The 17,808-nt window shown below is 41.6% G+C and overlaps 2 protein-coding genes across 4 annotated transcripts in view; one reads left to right on the top strand and one right to left on the bottom strand.

Annotated features, from left to right (window-relative positions):
* Nucleotides 1-449: 449 nt before the first annotated feature.
* The window catches only part of edc4 (enhancer of mRNA decapping 4), a 77,197-nt gene continuing 59,838 nt past the window's right edge, over nucleotides 450-17,808 (top strand). The window contains exons 1-5 of one of the 2 annotated variants that reach the window (XM_061821948.1): nucleotides 450-960; nucleotides 11,855-12,017; nucleotides 12,183-12,294; nucleotides 16,110-16,209; nucleotides 16,390-16,576. In XM_061821948.1, coding sequence (XP_061677932.1) covers nucleotides 873-960; nucleotides 11,855-12,017; nucleotides 12,183-12,294; nucleotides 16,110-16,209; nucleotides 16,390-16,576 — 650 coding nt within the window. In that variant the 5' untranslated portion in view covers nucleotides 450-872. Of the gene's footprint in view, nucleotides 961-11,854; nucleotides 12,018-12,182; nucleotides 12,295-16,109; nucleotides 16,210-16,389; nucleotides 16,577-17,808 lie in introns of those variants that run through there. The other variant, XM_061821949.1, reaches the window with a different exon arrangement.
* The window catches only part of LOC133501857 (uncharacterized), a 34,496-nt gene continuing 19,790 nt past the window's right edge, over nucleotides 3,103-17,808 (bottom strand). Inside the window, exon 3 of one of the 2 annotated variants that reach the window (XM_061821950.1) lies at nucleotides 3,103-5,723. In XM_061821950.1, the coding sequence (XP_061677934.1) occupies nucleotides 4,045-5,109 (1,065 nt within the window). In that variant the 5' untranslated portion in view covers nucleotides 5,110-5,723 and the 3' untranslated portion in view covers nucleotides 3,103-4,044. The remainder of the gene's footprint in view (nucleotides 5,724-17,808) is intronic. The other variant, XM_061821951.1, reaches the window with a different exon arrangement.

Here is a 17,808-nt window from a genome sequence, read left to right as displayed (position 1 = left end):
CTACCTGTGGGTTGAAGTAACATTTTATGACTGCACATCAACATTTTAAGGTATGCACTATTGTTTTTTTTTTTTTTTTACTTTCACCGTCTAAAATTCAAACCAGATATCTGAAATTTTTACTGATTACTTTCAACCTGCGCAGTCCAAGGATGATGAAATGATAAAATTACAAAACGTTGGATTAAATGAGATAATTGGTATAGTCAACTGCGGTGAAAAAATGACGGCAAATATTGTGAAACCAGAAACATCAACCCCAAAGGCTATTAGTTTGGGAGAAACAAGATATTCCCAAACCATGGCTTTATCGATAATTGCTTTATTTTGGTAGCTAGAACAATGAGTCATGGTGAATGCGTGATGTCTTGTGCGAAGCTAAAAACCATGAGCTGTTGCCATTTATAACAAGTCCAAAAGAACACACACAAGTAAGATATGTTTGTATGTATGTATGTTCATTTATTACCATTAGTTAGTTTAGCATTATTTGTTTTTTTTTAATGTTTTCTAAGTATGTGCCCAATATAGAGTAAAAAATCTGACGAGACTGAAGTGTTTCTACCTAGGAAGACGGTGAGAGTACTTGTACAACCTCTAATTTATACACAATTGGTAGCAGCAGAATCACGATGTGCAAAGATTACAGTACAGTATTTAGAATAGAGACAGAATTTTTGCTTGATAATAGTTGAGTCGTACAATGAGGTAGGAATGAATTAGCATTTGCAGATAGCAGTCGGAGTGTATATCGGGCACACCGGAAGTTTAGATGGTTGCTCTGGGTGAACGAAGTATATCCTGACAGCGTCACTATAAACCAAAAATATTATTGCTGCCCTTCTTATACCCAATATCCATTTCCCTCATCTATGGCGTTCAACGCGAGTATTGATGTTGAGGGGGCGACACAGCATCTCCGGGATATTCTAAAACTCGATCGTCCTGGAAACAACACTGGTGAGTTTGACCGTTAATGGAAATTGGAAGCGCTAGTCCAGGCCGCAGACGCTAACGAAACGCGATTTAACCGGATTGTTGCCTAGCTTAGTATCGGCATGGTCTGTTAGCTTCGAACAATAACGATTACATAATTGCTTTATAAACATATCAGATTGATACAATTGCTTGCGACTGTTTTTTTTTTGTTTAATGGAGGGGTTAGTTTCATATTAATGTGTACTATATAATGCTTTACTAACTTGTATGTAATTGTAGCAATATCAGAATTTCGGGTGTTTGGCTTCACAAGGATATGTACAAGTTCAAATGTTTGTTGATTTATGACAAAATGCTCTGTCTGATGGGTTTTCTGAAACCTGGGCATCGAGTGACTGTATGTTAGTGAGGTTTGAGTTAGTTGTTGCACTCGTACTAAAGCAAAACATTTATTTGTATAGCGCGTTTCATACACAAGGTACCTCAATGCGCTTTACATGATTAAAATGATTCAAATACAAAAATAAAAACATTTTGAAATCAAAAGCCAAGAGCTTCTTGTGCAAGAAATATCACTGAAAAGTGGAAGTACTAAAACGCATGACAAAAAATGTTTTAATCAAATTTGAAAGCAGACTTGGGGCTGATGTAATCGCGTTTGGCTGTTATATATATATATATATATATATATATATATATATATATATATATATAGATAAATGTGTGTGTGTGTGTGTGTGTGTGGGGGGGGGAAGCCAAATGCTGCTTCATCTCGTTTGCTTTGGACTGGTCTCCCCTGCTTGACCTGAGTCAGTCGATCTCGGAGCCTTACTCTGTTTGTATTCCATTAGCATTTCTTTCATGTATTCAGGGCCTAAACAATATAGTGATTTATAGACCAGCAGCAGAACTTTAAAATCTATTCTAGAACTGACTGGAAGCCAATGTAAAGACTTTAGGATTGGAGTTTTATGCTCTGAACTTCTTCGTTCTGGTCAAAACCCAAGCTGCAACATTCGGAATGAGCTCATGCTGTTTAGTACAGTTTTTGGGGAATCCAGTCAGAAGAACCTTACATGAAAATACAAACTGGAGGCTATTCTCAAATAATTATGCAATGTAAACTTTTACCAATTTGCTACATAGAGATATATCCTAGTGTTAGTCAAACCAAAACCCAGTATTCCAGTATTTTTTTTTTTTTTCTTTTTGCCTATGCTGAGGAGCCTTGAAGTAATGGACAAATGGGGTGAGGGGGTCGGCCACTTTTTTTTTTGGCCATATGCACCCATGACTGAATAGTATAGTTCTTTTTCATGCCCTAAAATGTCCAGTCCAGCAGTTATTTTAAATAAATTCTCAAACGCTTTTAATATGATCAGCATTTATCCAAACTTACCATACAGGTGTGCTTGTTGTCATCATTACACAAATCTCTATGCGAGAATAAATTAACTCCTGCTATCCTGGATGCTACATCAAAACAGTGCCAAAAAATTTGCTACATTCAACATGGCCATCATTTGTCAATGTGTTCCCTTTGGTGGAATTTTGCCGCATTCAACTTGCCACTTAGGCGCTGGGTACTCTGTTGGGTAGTTCTAGTCATATTATTGATCTTTTACCTGGAAATATGTCTGTCCTATTACCTGCCTATTTTGCTTGAATGCGGCAGTAAACAAACAGCGGTCAGTTCTGGAACTAACAAAATTTGTCAACATTGGCTGGGTGATTATTAGAAATTTGATTTTGACTTCTCACAGGAACAAAAAAAAAAGGTGGAACGGTAGGCGACTGATGAGTGTATGCTTCACAGTTCTGAGGATTAGGGGTCAAATCCCAGCCTCGCCTGTCTGAGGGTTGCATTTTTTCCCCATGTCTAAATGGGTTTTCTCCAGGAACTCTGGTTTTCTCCCACATCCCAAAAACATGCATTGATTGAAGACTCTAAATTGCCCATGGATGAGATTGAGAGTGCGAATGGGTGTTGTTTTAATGAAAGGATCGGTGCTGGTCGGCGCTCAGGAGACAAAGACGACACTCAACAAAAGACCAACGTTCCCAAATGCTATTTAGCCTCAATAACTGGCATATTTATTTCGACCAAATGCAAGTTCTCAAAACACAGTTGACATTGCGTGAAATCAATCATATGAGCCCCTTACCTATGCCGAGAAGGTGGAGAGCCATTCACCCAGGTAGAGGTCCGCTTGTCAACCAGCTGGGCGTCCGTACGAAACCCGCAGCAGACTCTACCTGTTTGTACTCTGCATCTCTCTATTATACTTTTCAGTTGCGTGCAAGAGAAAGGACGGGTGGCCTACCCGTCCCACCTGGCACCGCAACAATTGTAGCCGATTTACTATTGACACCTGAGTGTGTCCTTCAGGCTCTGAGAAACATCTTACGCAGCCATAACTGTCAAGACATCCTACAACAATGTTCGTCTTTGGTATGCATGTGAGCGTATGCATGCGAACACGATAGTGAAACGGTCAAGACGTCTTGACCAGAAAAACAAGTGAGTGAAAAACAACTTATATGACCATGGTTGCACAATACATTCGGGTATTCGACGGTTATGGGAAGCATCACTAATTAACACTCCTTTCATTCCACTCTTGAGGCTTCACATATTGGTTGATATACCCGTCAAACGTCGATGGTAACACTATTCCATTTCCAGTGTGATTCATGATGTCATGAAAGAACATGGACCATAATTCCCGCAACGTTAGGTTTCTGTGAATATATTGATGTGATAAACATCCTTGCCATCTAGCATAAATGTATATATGAGTGGGGTGAGGCACCAACTTTACAGTGTAGTTCTCGACACCAAAGTGTCCATTACTTTTCTCAAGGCGTACAATCATCTCATGCGTTGCATAATCACCCACTCCACTTCAGCTCGGATACGTCTTACGTAGATACACGTTAGCAGATTACATAGTGATAGCAATACTATTACAATAACCAACAGAATCAGAGGGGGCACCAAAGTCCTCCTAGCAGTGACTGACATCCCTGAAAAGATTTCCCACCAGTGATGGGCTGAGGACTGTTGTACTATTTTAGCAGCATGTTGTACCCGTCCGCTGGCTACTAATGTGGACACCATGAGCTTAGAGATGTTAGACGTATGTGACTGTATAATTTTCTGAACTTCAGTGGATGTTGTTCTAATGCGCATTTGAAACGCTCCAGTGAGAGGTTCCAGGGATTCTTTAGTACATCCCATTGTACAGAGTAATTCGTCAAACGATACGTCTGGTTTCCCCAATGCCATAGGTGCACATTATATAAGCAACCAACGAAAGGAACCGATGGTACTTGTGAATTATTTTGCATTGTTGCCACACATAGAGCATGTGGTCCGATTTGCCACAACATCTCCCTTCGTGGCTCCCTAGTCCAATCACAAAGTACAGCCTCTGAGTCGGTTAAACATGGATTGCTGTGTCCCTGTTGTAATATACACGCCATTCCTCTGTCTGTTTCGTCACACATTTTCATCTTATAAGTCGTATTTGTTCCCACATCCATCCACTCTCCATCCAGATGTAGAAACCAAAATCCTGTAGTAGTAATCATCGGTAATACTTGATACTTGCATATCGTTTTAACAGTAGACACATTGTACTGAGTCCAATACCCAGCACAATATGTACTGTTGCATTTTGTTCGTTCCGAGTGTAACTGTAACCAAAGTTTGCTACAAATATTCCAAACCCGTCTCCATTCGTGATAATTTCCCGTTGTCATTATTCTCTGGAATCGCTTTTTTTGAGCTTCCGCATGTATCATTTGCAATGCACAGGTTGTCCAATTACCCATATGTGATAGATTCTTTAACGCATCATATGTTTCATTCCATAATTTTAACTCCCACGTAAATGCCTTTTTCCAAACACCTGTGTTTTCCAATTGCCCTATCATAGCTTTTGGAAGCCATACCCCTACTTGATGTATAGCCTCTGATGCATGTTGCCCTGTGTTAGATAACATTGTTCTGGTTACTTCATTATCTGCAGCATTAGCTACACCATACAGTGTTCCCATTCCTCCTAAGAGTGTATCATACCAAGCTCTACGTCTTCGTGTACAGTGTGGTATATCGGGGAATTTTATTTCCCAGTACACTCGGGTTTTAACCCTGGCTTGTGCCATGTGTGTACAGGTATCTAATACTGGTGCTATGTGTGTTCTTGTAGCATTAGGTTTCCCAGGTAACACCCATATTATATACAAAAATGTGTTCCGTCCCGAGATTTCAGTGCTGTTAAAAAAAAAAAAAAAAAAGGGTTTCTTTTACGGTAATCGTCCACCTCGTCCAGTTGTGCTCATTGCAGGTCTTGGTCGTCCTGTTGTAGTGGCACATGGGGACTACTGAAGTGACGGTTAAGTTGCATCCTTGTTCCACCACCGGGATGCCCTTTCCTCCAAGGCACTTTTTGCACTTCCACATCTGACAATTGCTGGTGACGTTTACCACGCCGCAAGCTCGCTAAGCTGGACAGGTGTAGTCTCCTTGAGTACGGTCCTGGGTACTGCTTTTCCATCTTATGTGGAGTCGCTGGACCTTCTCCAATTTGTCACCCTCCGTCATTGCGCAGCAGAGTTGGACCATGGCACCAAAGACAAGGATACACGTGACCCAGCAGACAACACTGCCACCTCTTGGGCCCTCGGTCTTCCCTGGTCCGGCCATGGCGCCTCTCCGATGAGAGTCTTCCAATCAGCAAATACCACCACGGCATCTGTATTACAACAAATAGTGCATACTACAAACATGTGATTAGTTGTCTCTTGTATAACATTTTGACACCGGTACATTTACCCATTTTTCCTCTCCAGGATATAAGACGCTCACAGTAGCATCTTGCCCTTGAGCTATAATTTCTGCTGCTCGGGGAGGACCGTTTTTCCCCTGCCAAATCAGTGGAGCCAAATCCTCCCTCCCCTCTAGTGGTTATCACCACAGGTTTAGGTATTTCTTTTACCTTGCTTACAAGGCAAGGCTTCACTACCAATTGAGCAATGTTGTCCCCTCTTTCCAATGTAAGGGGCTGTTCTGCTAATAATTTGCATACCGCTCCAATTTCTCCTTGATAGTCCGCATCAATTACTCTGGCTTGTTTTGTTTCGAGATAGCTTTTTCAATGTTTCCTTAAGAATTCCATTCATTCGCTCTATTAACCCAGCAGCCTGCGGATAATAGGGAATGTGATAGATCCATTCTACATGGTGAGTCTTTGCCTACTCTCTAGACTCCTTTTCCCCCTATTTTAATTCACTCAGACACATACCATTTCCATTTGATAATACTAGCTTCCTGTGCGGTCCCTCTTCTATGTGTCGTCGGGTTACCTTTAAGCCATATCAAAATCGGTATATGTGTTCTCATTAACACCTCATGGCCCACCGTTTGAGCCTCAGTTTCAACCAATGCCCAATAGCATGCTAATAGCTGCTTTTCAAAAGGTGTGTACCTTAGGCCTGCTTCTGGGAGCTTTCTCGACCAGAATCCCAAGGGTTTACGAATCCTATCTTGCTTTTGCCACAAACTCCAGTTAGCGTATTCATTTAACACCGACACCTGCAATTCTACCAGTCACGATTTCATTTTTCCCAGTGACACTGCTTGCTGTATCGCTTCCTTCGCCATATCAAATGATTGCTGTTGTTCTTTTCCCCAACTAAAGTATCATTATTTCCTTAGGAACTTTTAGCTTTTCCAGGTGCTCTGCTACCACTCGGTGGCAGATTGTGGGACTATGTAAATAACCCTGTGGTAGTCTGGTAAACGTGTATTGGCGCCCTTCCCAGGTAAACGCAAATTGATTCATCCTATCCTCAGGAATAGGAATAGTGAAAAATGCGTTAGCCAAATCTATGACCCCATACCACGTTACGGGATTCGTTCTATAATTGTCACTGCGTCGGGTATCCCGGAAGTCAATGCAGGTGTGTGTTTATTCAATCCTCTGTAGTCTACTGTCATCCTCCCAGAGTTATCTGATTTCCTGACTGGCCACAACGGATTGTTCCAGTTTGTCGTCACTGTTTTCAATACACCAGCTTCTAAATATTCTTTAATGGTCGCCGAAATTTCTTCCTGTCCTCCAGGTATCCGGTATTGCTTTTGACTAACTACCTGTGTAGCTTGTGGTATCGGAAAAGGTGGCATTTTTACTTTACCCATCAATATTGCATGTATTTTCAGTGGATTTACTCCGAATTCAAATCTCAAATAAATAAATAAATAAAATAGAATAAATAAATAAAGTGTCATTCCGGCTAATATGTCCATGCCCACTATCCACTCTGGGATAGGGGTTATAATCACCATATATGTTTTTATAGGCATATTTCCTATTTTCAAAGGTAAGTTTACATGTTTTCCATAAATCACTTTTCCTCCTAGTCCTGTTAATGGTACGAGGGGTCCTTTCATTTTCTCTGGATTTCCATAAATTATTGAGGCCTCCGCACCGGTATCTACTAACGCTGTTACTGTTTGACCTGATTTATCCCAATAAATTTCCATACCATATACTTCAAAAGACACAGTCGTAGTTAACAAAAAGGAACCGGTGCATCCTTTGTAAAACTGTACATGCAAACATAGTGCACATTATTCAGAAGATATGACAAGCATACAATATAGTATTTGGATAGCTTTTTCGGTAAACAAAGATCTTTGTAACATATCAATTGAAACACTTGTAGAAAGGCAACACCCGCGCGCGCGCACACGCGTACAAACACATACACGCACGATAAGAGTATGGTTGTAAGCAGTATTATGTGCAAAAGTGAACATTCATTCATTTCCTATACTGCGTTATCCTGTGTATAATCTTCTCTAGTCATGAACAATTCTGGCTCTGGCTGCACTTGTGGGACCGGCCCTCGCACTTGCTCCCCATTTTCGTCCAGAATTGGTTGACCGTCCGCCCCCATCATATCCTGGATTCGATCTGGTATCACGCGTCGCTGCTCTTTTCGTCGCGTGAAAGGGTGTATCTGCAACCCCTTTAACGAGGGATAGAACCCAGTCTGTGATGGCGGGTCTGGTCTTATCCCCCCACATATCCCCGTTCCACTCCTCCGGATTCCACTGCGTTGACAGCCCAGTGGTGAATGAACGGATTTGCGCTTGTTCTATTTTACGAGGTTTCTTCTTTCGCCCTCTTTGCGCCACTCGGGAGATATGCATTACAGCTCTTTCCGTTATACTCTGTATTTTTGCCAAATGCTCCTTTAATTCTTTCACTATAACCTCTAGCTGGATAACCTCTTGCGCCTTTTGATTTTCTGTGCTTCTAACCTTATCCAACTCCAACACGCAATTTTTCCAAGCTTCCGCACACATCCACATCTGCTGCGTGCCTCCCAGCGGAGCACGAGCATTCACATCCACCTGCCTCAACATATCACATAATGCCAGCGGCGTGGCAGCGGGATTCACTCCTGTCCACGGTCCGGGGCGTCCACCATGCTCCCGTAAGACAGCTTCTATCTCTCGGAAAGTGATGCCTTCCCACCCGGGCACCACCTCCTCCTCTGGTGCCTCTTGCGCACCCTTAGTTTTCCTTCTAAAACAACGCATCCTGTTTTTATCTCCTGCGCGTAGCCTGCACGATCCTGCCGACAACGCCAAAAATGTTTTATTGAAAGGATCGGTGCTGGTCGGCGCTCAGGAGACAAAGACGACACTCAACAAAAGACCAACGTTCCCAAATGCTATTTAGCCTCAATAACTGGCATATTTATTTCGACCAAATGCAAGTTCTCAAAACACAGTTGACATTGCATGAAATCAATCATATGAGCCCCTTACCTATGCCGAGAAGGTGGAGAGCCATTCACCCAGGTAGAGGTCCGCTTGTCAACCAGCTGGGCGTCCGTACGAAACCCGCAGCAGACTCTACCTGTTTGTACTTTGCATCTCTCTATTATACTTTTCAGTTGCGTGCGAGAGAAAGGACGGGTGGCCTACCCGTCCCACCTGGCGCCGCAACAATTGTAGCCGATTTACTATTGACACCTAAGTGTGTCCTTCAGGTTCTGAGAAACATCTTACGCAGCCATAACTGTCAAGACATCCCACAACAATGTTCGTCTTTGGTATGCATGTGAGTGTATGCATGCGAACACGATAGTGAAACGGTCAGCTGTGTCCTGTGATTGGCCGGGACCAGTTCAGGTTGGACCCTGCCTCCTGCCTGAAAATTGCAGGGATAGCCTTTAGTCTTAAATGTTCTCAAATGAACAGCATACCTGATGTGCACAAATGCTGTGTGACTTGTTCAATGAAGTACACTTGAACATACTGGTTACATTGTTAGCATGAATGGTAGCACCCGTTTTAGTGTGTATGTAAGATACCATAGGATGGTGTCTCACAAGGCAGAGAGGAATAATTGTTTTTACATCTGAAAGCAGAAGATGCTTACATTTCTCCACATACTGCCTATGTAGGGAGGTCATGACAATGTACACACTCAGGGTGTCACATTGAAATTAAAATTATCACACCACAGCAAACAGAATAGCAGAACTGTGACATGACAGTTACTAGGTGAGGAACATGAAAAATTATGATGGTGAGACTCCTATGATGAAAGACCTAAATGGATAAAGGTTTCCTTTACCCAGATGTTTGGTCACTACCCATGGCGGCGGGTAGTGAGCTGGGGAAAGCCCAAAAGGGTAACGTGTTTCCTCTTTCCCATTGGCTCACCACCTGGGGCCATTGGGGTGGGTACCCTGCGAGATACACAGTGACCAAAGGCTGGGACCTCGACAATCCGATCCCCAGCTACAGAAGCTGGCTCTAGGGACGTGGCACATCATCTCTCTGGCAGGGAAGGAGCTAGAGCTGGTGTGTGAGTTCAAGAAGTTCTGACTAGATATAGTCGGACTCTCCTCCACACACCACTTGAGCTCTGGTACCAGTCCTCTTCAGAAGGGATGGACCCTCTTCCACTCTGAAGTTGGTGAGGGGCCAAACAAGTGTGGATATACTTATTGCCCATGGCTTGCCGCGTGTACGTTGTGGTTCACCCCGATGAATGAGAGAGTAGCCTCTCTCTGCCTTCGAGTGAGGGGACAGGTCTTGATTGTGATTTTTGCCAATGTACCAAACAGCAATTGAGAGTAACCACCCTTTTTGGAGTCCTTGGTGGACGTGGTAGAGGGCATTCTTACTGGGGACTCTGTTGTTCTGCTGTGGGACTTCATTGCTCACATGGGCTATGACAACGAGACCTAGAAGGGTGTGATTGAGAAGAATGGACACCTCCTATCAGGACCTGAGCTGTGTTCTGTTATCTACGTTCTTCCCATCACTTTTGGTCACGACCCGTGGGTCATTACAAAAAAAACAAGATCCCGGATACAAGTGACCAAAATGAGTTTCCTCTGCAGGGTTTCCAGGCTCTTCCATAGGGTGAGAAGCATCTGGGAGGAGTTCAGAGTGGAGTCGCCGCTCTTCCGCATTGAGAGGTGGCTGGGGCATCTCATTCAAATGCCTCCCAGATTCCTCCTTAGTTAGGTGTTCTGCGCACGTCTCACCAGGAGGAGACTCAGAATATATTTAATTATGTCTTCAATTAAACCCACGACACAGACAATTTCATGTTCAAACTTGCATGTGTGTGGGGCAATGTAAGCTTCTTTTACTTTCAGATGTAAAAAAAACAATTATTCCTCCCTGCCATGCGAGTGCCATCATATGGTGGCTTACAATCACACTAAAATGTGTTAGCATACATGCTAACAGTGTAGCCAGAGTTTTTACGTGTACAGTGGTTCCTCCACTTACGAATGTCTATAGTATTGAAAAAAATCAAGTTACAAAATGCCTCTTTGGAAAAATGTCTTTATCTACTAAGGAAAATTCAGCATATGAAATGCAAAAATAGGCGCTTGATGTGCAGCCCCCAAATTCCATCGAATGTAAAGAACCTGTGTCTTGGTTTGTGTGGCTGCTTTTCCATTGCCTATCGCCATAGCATCTTCCTTGGATCCCATTGGCTAGCAAGGACTATCTTTACCTATAATAACTTTGATTTCCGTTCGACACTCGAGTGTCACAGAATCACACGCTAGCACTTTCACGCGCTTTGTCACATGCTATTGCACATTGGTAAAGTCCAGCTTTTTTGTGAATTTTTTGTTTGTGTTTTTTCAACTTATATTCATATTTCTTCACCTTGGGCCCCAAGAAACTTAAGTGGAATTAAGTTGTGCGAGTGACCAAGAAACTTTAGTGGAATTAAGTTGTGCGAGTGCATATATTCGTACGTATGTTTTCGCTCATCTGTGAAACGTTTGCATCCTCCTCCGTCCCGCACAATGACTTTTGCTTCTCACTCACCGTTCTCTTCGTATAGTCGAAATTTACGCTACAGAACGACTTCTAGAATGAAACTAATGCATAGATCACGTGAGCCAATGCAGGCGTGACAGTATAAAGAGGCCTTAAGCATCACTAAAGAGTGTTTCAAGTTTTCTGGTGTCAATTGGGTCACACTTTTGATGCAGTTTTACAGAATTCACAACTAAATATTCTGTTGGTGTAAGTGAATATTCCAATGCTTTTGTGCACTTAAAAAAACAAAACAAAAAACTGTTTTTCCAGATGTCCATGAAACTAATAACTGTGAAAGACTACAGTTTTCAGTCTACAGTAAAAACAAAGGAATTGGGCTCACTGTTCCAAAGCATTTGAGTGATAAAACTGCCCAGTTTTGTTGAACATCCTTGATTATGCCCATTATTGTTGTTGACAATCAACATGGGCATCTGCTCCTATGTATTTTTAATTTATTTAATTTTGCGTTATGTTGAAATTTATGTTCAATCATAATGAAACCACCTGAGTGAAATGTATTTTATTCTTCAGGTGCAGAATCGGGTGATGGTCAAAGACGGTTGTCTTTTAATGGTGAGCTGAATGGGCTGTTGGGTCCTGCAGGGCTTCTTGGAGCTGGGGATTTGACAGCCATGTCAGACTTGACCAGACCAATCTCCGAAGTTAACAGCATTCCTCAGGATATCCAGATAATGTATGTTTTCTTTTTTTTTAATATACTTTTGTCATTTAACATATATTATCAAAGTATTTTAATTTCCTTCCCTTTATGTCATTTTATTATCCAAAAAATTAAGATTTTTTTCATCTTGCATTACAGATGAATACATTTTTCTTTCAATAACTGATGTAATTTCAGCCGCCTTTCTGGTGATGATCAGTCTACCTGTATCCCCATCACCTCAGATAATGTGGAGATTGTTGCCAGTCAGGACTCAAGCATCAATAGCAAAGCTCGAGGTAGCAACATGGTAAGATTTTGAATACTGTATTCCCATTTGTGTTCCTGGCTGTTATTTTAGAGAGTGGTGGGATACTATGAATTCATATTCATCTAAACACTGCTGCGGCTCATATCTTATTGCGTGTAGATACAGTCACCGAAATAATTATTAGTCCACCCTTGTTTCTTCAAATTCTTGTTCATTTTAATGCCTTGTAGCATTGAAGCAGGGGTCTCAAGCTCATTTTGTCAAGTGCATCATTGTTGGTGCATTTTCCCTCAAAGGGCTGTTATGACTGTGAAATCATAGAAACATTTCATCGTTGCCTTATATTATTACAAATTACATGGCTATGTATGTTTAGTAGGCTTTCAGTCACTTTGATTTGACGGGCGCGTATGCGCCCGCGCGCCATCGCGCTGGCAAATATGCACAATCGAGCACGAAAAATCACGAACGTAAAATATGTTTCTAGTAGAAATACATAGGTATTGAAAGAAGTTGCTTATTTTTTATAGTCTTGACTTAAATTTCCGTGTTTATTTCCTGAACATTGGTAACAAAACAAGCCTGATACTAAACAATCAGTATTCACCCGGAAACAGGAAATGCAAGTTAACCGTACTGAGCATGTTCGGAAGTTATGCCAAAAGCACATGTTCTGATCTTCTTCACGTACTGCGAGCGCATTTACGTTGAGAGTCCTCAACATCATCAGCCATGTCAAAGGAAACACTGAAAACATTTCTGGGGTACAACACAGGTAATGTTACAGTATCTAACTATTAATTATGAGATTGTGATTTACTTTGACTTGATCTAAGTTGGAACGTTAGACTAGTCTGTCTACACATGTTAATGTGAACAATTTATATTTAGTTTTGAAATTGAATGTCTATTGGCCTCTTTAAAATTGTCTGTCTGTGCGGTGTCAATAAGTTATGATTATGGTATTCGGTAAAAACTACATACTCGGGTTTAACAACTCAGTAAGTTATTTTAAGGTCTTGAGATTCCATCCCGAATCACATTCGCAAGTTTATATCTGCAGGCATTACTGACCACACCCATACAGTTTTCAAATGTCAGTGACTGGGCTTTACATGATCAGATGTTGTGGGACCGATCAGTGGGTTTAAAAAAAAAAAAAAAAAAAAAAAAAAAAAACGATCTGATAGCAATATAGAGCTGGGGTGTGCACAATTTTGGGCTCAGGGAGCCACATTGACTTATAATTTGACCAGCGGGCCAAGTCAGAACCAGATGGTTGTATTTAAAAAAATAAACAAAATAAAAGGCATTGTCGTGTTATGATTATGTGTATTTACTTTTAATGGCAACTGTATTTTGTTGAATAATGTAAAATATAGAATAGAATGTGCCCTGTTGAAAGGTAATAATTATAATTTATGATATTCTGGGAAACATTAATGACACGGAAGCGACAGTCGATTGTTTATTCCCCTCAGGGAAGATGCTGTTCAACACTCACTGTTGAATTATTTTTTTTTTGCTCCACCCCTAGTCGAAGAAGGGTCCAGGGTTGCAGCGTAGTATACACAGGACAAGCAAAATCCAGTCAATGTATCCATATACCTACTGTGTTAACTCGGGGAACGACTCAGCATTACAGATGAGGTCAAATGAATGGAGTCATGATGTTGGTATGATCTGGGCAACTCTTTATCAATCTTTGGCGGGTTAGATAGAAATGGTCAACAGGCCGAAGTTTGCCCACCCCTGTTCTAGATGAACCGATATCGTCCTTGAAATGTCAACCACAAATTGAGATGAGAATGGAAGAAAAACTAATCGTTACACCCCTAATAAATATGCACGCCTGTTCAATGTGCTTTAAATTCATATTTTAAAATAATATAGAGTTTGAAAAGAGGCATATGACGACATGTATACTAGGTTAGATACGAAAGAAGGAGAAAAGGATCTCTACAGGTTGGCCAGACAGAGTGATGGAGATGGGAAGGATGTGCAGCAAGTAAAGGTGATTAAGGATAGTGATGGAAATATGTTGACTGGTGCCAGTAGTGTGCTAAGTAGATGGAAAGAGTACTTTGAGAAGTTAATAAATGAAGAAAATGGGAGAAGAGGTGAGCGTGAGTGACCGGCAAGTGGCAATGATTAGTAAGGGGAAAGTTAGAAAGGCACTAGACAGAATGGCGGGAAAAATGGAAAGACAGTTGGTCCTGGTGACATACAAGTGGAGGTATGGAAGCAATTTGGTGTGGTGGCTGTGGAGTTTTTGACCAACTTATTCAATAGAATACTAGCGAGAGAGAAGATGCCAGAAGAATGGTGGAAAAGTGTGCAAGTCTCCATTTTTAAGAACAAAGATGATATGTAGAACTGTGGAAACTACAGAGGAATAAAATGATGAGCCACACAATGAAGTTATGGGAAAGAGTAGTGGAGGCTAGACTCAGGACAGAAGTAAGTATATGCGAGCAACAGTATGGTTTCATGCCTAGAAAGAGTACCACAGATGCATTATCTGCCCTGAGGATGCTCGTGGAAAAGTACAGAGAAGGTCAGAAGGAGCTACATTGGTTATTTGTAGACCTAGAGAAAGCCCATGACAGAGTACCAAGAGAGGAGCTGTGATACTGCATGCGCAAGTCTGGTGTGGCGGAGAAATATGTTACATTAGTAAAGGACATGCATGAGAGCAGCAGAACAGCGATGAGATGTGCCATAGGTGTGTCAGAAGAATTTAAGGTGGAGGTGGAACTGCATCAGGGATCCGCGCTGTTTGCGGTAGTAATGGATAGACTGACAGATGAGGTTAGACTGGAATCCCCTCGGATCATGATGTTCACAGATGATATTGTGATCTGCAGTGAAAGCAGGGAGCAGACGGAGGAACAATTAGAAAGATGGAGGTACGCACTGGAAAGGAGAGGAATGAAGATTAGCTGAAGTAAAACCGAATATATGTGCATGAATAAGAGGGGCAGAGGAAGAAGAGTGAAGTTCCAGGGAGAAGAGATAGCAAGGGTAAATGACTTCAAATACTTGGGGTCAACAATACAGAGCAATGGAGAGTGTGGTAAGGAAGTGAAGAAACTGGTCCAAGCGGGGTGGAACAGTTGGCAGAATGTGTTTGGTGTTCTGTGTGACAGAAGAGTCTCTGCTAGGATAAAGGGCAAAGTTTATCAAACAATGGTGAGGCCGGCCATGATTTACGGATTAGAGACAGTGGCTCTGAAAAAATAACAGGAAGCAGCACTTGAGGTAGCAGAAATGAAGATGTTGAGGTTCTCGCTCGGAGTGAGCAGGTTGGAGAGGATTAGAAATGAGTTCATTAGAGGGACAGCCAAAGTTGGATGTTTTGGAGACAAGGTTAGAGGGAGCAGACTTAGATGGTTTGGACATGTGAAAGAGAGTGAGTATATTGGTAGAAGGGTGCTGAAAATGGACCTGCCAGGCAAAAGATCGAGAGGAAGACCAAAGAAAAGGCTGATGGATGTTTTGAGGGAGGACAGTGGGTGTTACAGAGGAGGATGCACGACGTAGGCTTAGATGGAAAAAGATGACACGCTGGGGTGACCCCTAACGGGACAAGCCGAAAGAAGAAGATAGTAGAATTTCAAATTAATGTTTCAAAAATAATTCGCTGCACAACAGGAACATTCTATCGCGCTGACATTTTCAGTCAGTACAGAGGTTTGTTACTTGTGATTGACTAATTCATTGAATTTGTTGGGAATTAGTTCTGCTTCTGGCAAACATAATGTTTTGTATATCAAGTGTTGATTGATCTTTACAAACCCAGTCATCACTCGTAATGAATTATGAATAGTGAATTTTTTTTCATTTTTTTTAAGGTGAAGATTCAGCCTGTTGCCAAATATGACTGGGAGCACAAGTATCATTATGGCAGACTTATTGCTGTGTCAAATTCTTTCACAGCATATGCAATTAGAGGTTAGTACTGGATTCAGCCTTTTCTTTTTAGTTGAAGTACCAAATGCTAACAGGAAAAATGGCAAACATTCGCATATTACTGTCTTCGCTTTATCTCACAAAAGTACATTCAATTGCATTTTATATGTTTTATATGCTCCATGTCGCAGTCTTTTCTATAAAATAAACATCTTTCCTCAGGAGCCAACAACCAGGCTATGATACGTGTCCTGAGTGTGGACACAGCAGAACGTTCCCTGCTGAAAGGCTTCACTGGTGCGGTCACTGATCTGGCTTTTGCCCACCTTGACTCGCCTCTATTGGGTTGTGTAGATGAAGCTGGCAACCTTATGGTTTGGGAGCTCACATGCACCAGTAGTACAATATTGTATCCTTACCAGAAGCTCTCCCATAAAAATGTCCTTCCCTTTCTATTGGAAAGGGAATAATAAAAAAAAAAAAAAAAAAATCAATAATAATAATGAAAAATCAATAGTAATTCATTTCTATTTTCCATTGTCTTTAATCTTGGAGAATACCAGCTATCTTGGACAAAGACATAAATAACCAACAAACTGCTACAAACTTATTCTCAAAAATTTTACTCATGCATGTCAATGAAATATTTAAAGACCCCATAGCTCAGTGGTTAGAGCATTGGTCTGGTAAACCAGGGGTCGTGAGTTCGTTTCTCACCAAGAGGGGTTGCGTCACGAAAGGCATCCGGCGTAAAAACTCTGCCAAACAAATATGAGCGTTCATCTGAGATGACATGCTGTGGTGACCCCTAATGGGACAACCCGAAAGAAAGGCTGTCATTGAAATACTTGCGCTGGAAGCTTACCTATACACAGTAGTTTTGGAAAAAGTGTTTGTTACCTGCCTGGTTTAAATAAATTTTTTTCGCATGTTTGTCACACTTAAATGTTTCCCATCATCAAGCAAATTTGAGTATTAGTCAGACAGCACATTTAAACAAACTGTAGTTTTTAAGTATTTTTTGTTGTTAGTAGAGGGGTGAAAAAACAAACCTACATGTTCTTCTCTGAAAAGGTAAATACTCCCTAACTTAATCACTGGTTTAGCCAACCTTAACAGCAAAAACTGCAATCAAGCATTTGCGTTCACTTAGTCCAGTGTTTTTCAATCACTGTGCCGTGGCGCAGTGTCTGTTGTGCCTCGGGAAATCATTTCACCTAATTGGCACAAAAGAATCCACAGCTAATATGCTGTCGCCGACTGTCCGTGCTGTTCAATGATGAGCAGAGTAATTGTGTAATACGCTTCTCTATCAGTAGGTGGCAACAGGTAGCTAATTACTTTGATCAGAGATGCGTCAGGTCATGGTGACAATGCCATTGTTGCTAGCGAAGATATACGATGACAGTGATGGAGATGTGAGCTGGGCGGAAGCCAAAGTAGGGGACCTTGGTGAGCCGATCCCCGGCTACAGAAACTAGGTCTAGGGACATGGAATGTCAACCTCTCTGGCAAAGATGGAGCCCGAGCTGGTGCGTGAGGTTGAAAAGTTCCGACTAGATATACTCTCCTCTATGCATCACTAGGGCTCTGGTACCTGTCCTCTTGAGATGAGTTGGACTTTGTTTCACTCTGGAGTTG

Source organism: Syngnathoides biaculeatus, chromosome 6, assembly GCF_019802595.1.
Source record: "Syngnathoides biaculeatus isolate LvHL_M chromosome 6, ASM1980259v1, whole genome shotgun sequence".
In the NCBI taxonomy this organism is placed as follows: Eukaryota; Metazoa; Chordata; class Actinopteri; order Syngnathiformes; family Syngnathidae; genus Syngnathoides; species Syngnathoides biaculeatus.
This window is presented reverse-complemented; position numbering and strand designations above follow the sequence as displayed.